At 43.0% G+C, this 965-nt stretch overlaps 1 protein-coding gene across 1 annotated transcript; it reads left to right on the plus strand.

Moving 5' to 3' along the window:
- Positions 1-113: 113 nt before the first annotated feature.
- On the plus strand, positions 114-535 carry COCCADRAFT_10655 (uncharacterized protein; the record flags this gene model as incomplete). The annotated part of the gene is made up of 2 exons (XM_007720908.1): positions 114-119; positions 317-535. 2 exons carry the CDS (start codon positions 114-116, stop codon positions 533-535), a joined length of 225 nt encoding a protein of 74 aa, XP_007719098.1.
- Between the last annotated feature and the right edge of the window lie 430 nt (positions 536-965).

The raw sequence follows: 965 nt of genomic DNA on the forward strand, positions 1-965 counted from the left end.
TGTATTGTGATGTGTATCATGATAGGAGCAAGTTTAAATACAGCATTATTAGTTAGTGAATAACCACGTGACTATATATGGTACTTCTGGGTTTATAGGTTCACATCGCTGACATGTACGTGATCTACAGAAGGATGCGAGATAGGCTGAGCCGCTAATCAGCTCGTGTCAAGACAAGAGGCTGAGACAAGCCAATACGTTCATTCTATATTAATTTTCTGAAAAGGGGCATTGTCTAAGTGCATAGCAGTCACGAATCTTTTCGAAATCTATATAAACTAGCAAATTTTCAATTCAAAGTCTGAAAACTATAAAGCGCAGCAGGCCCTCTTTGGAAGGTCGTGCAGCTGGACCTCCACGCAAGAAGCGAGGCCTCGGTGCAACAACAAGTGATGTTACACTTCCATTTCAAGGGGTTAGAAACGATACATCCACCTATTTGCCCCTTAATCCAGAGGTTAACGAGATTCGCTATGTTGCTGTTGATCCGGGCGAAGGCGACGCGCCCCTCTCGGGCTTTCTTGGTTATCTCTAGTTGCGAGGACCGCAAACCCATGCTTCAGCTATATTCTACTAAGCGGTCTTGTACTACTAGGGCGAGATTAAAGATATACTTAGGTTCACCCTTTAATGCGCTAAAACAAAAGAAGCAATAGTAAAGAGCCCACAAGAAGCGTGGACGGCGCAACTATATTAGATAATATAAAACCTTAATGCACTCCTTTGCGCACTTCAATAACTTAACGAATATAGAGTTTTTTAGATTAATGCTATTATATAGCGCAAGACAATGCTGTCGAAAAAACTCACCAAGTCAGCTCTATGGGTTTGGTTTATAGTTCAGCATCGGATGTACTGGTCTGGTTAGGAGAGGCGGACGTGTATAGCGATATCGTGGTCGAGGCCCAGAAAGTGTTTGCGTCCAGTGTCCCTGAATTATCTTTGGTGGAAAGATATCCGGCTTC

This window comes from Bipolaris zeicola (genome assembly GCF_000523435.1).
Source record: "Bipolaris zeicola 26-R-13 unplaced genomic scaffold scaffold_819, whole genome shotgun sequence".
Taxonomy (NCBI): domain Eukaryota; kingdom Fungi; phylum Ascomycota; class Dothideomycetes; order Pleosporales; family Pleosporaceae; genus Bipolaris; species Bipolaris zeicola.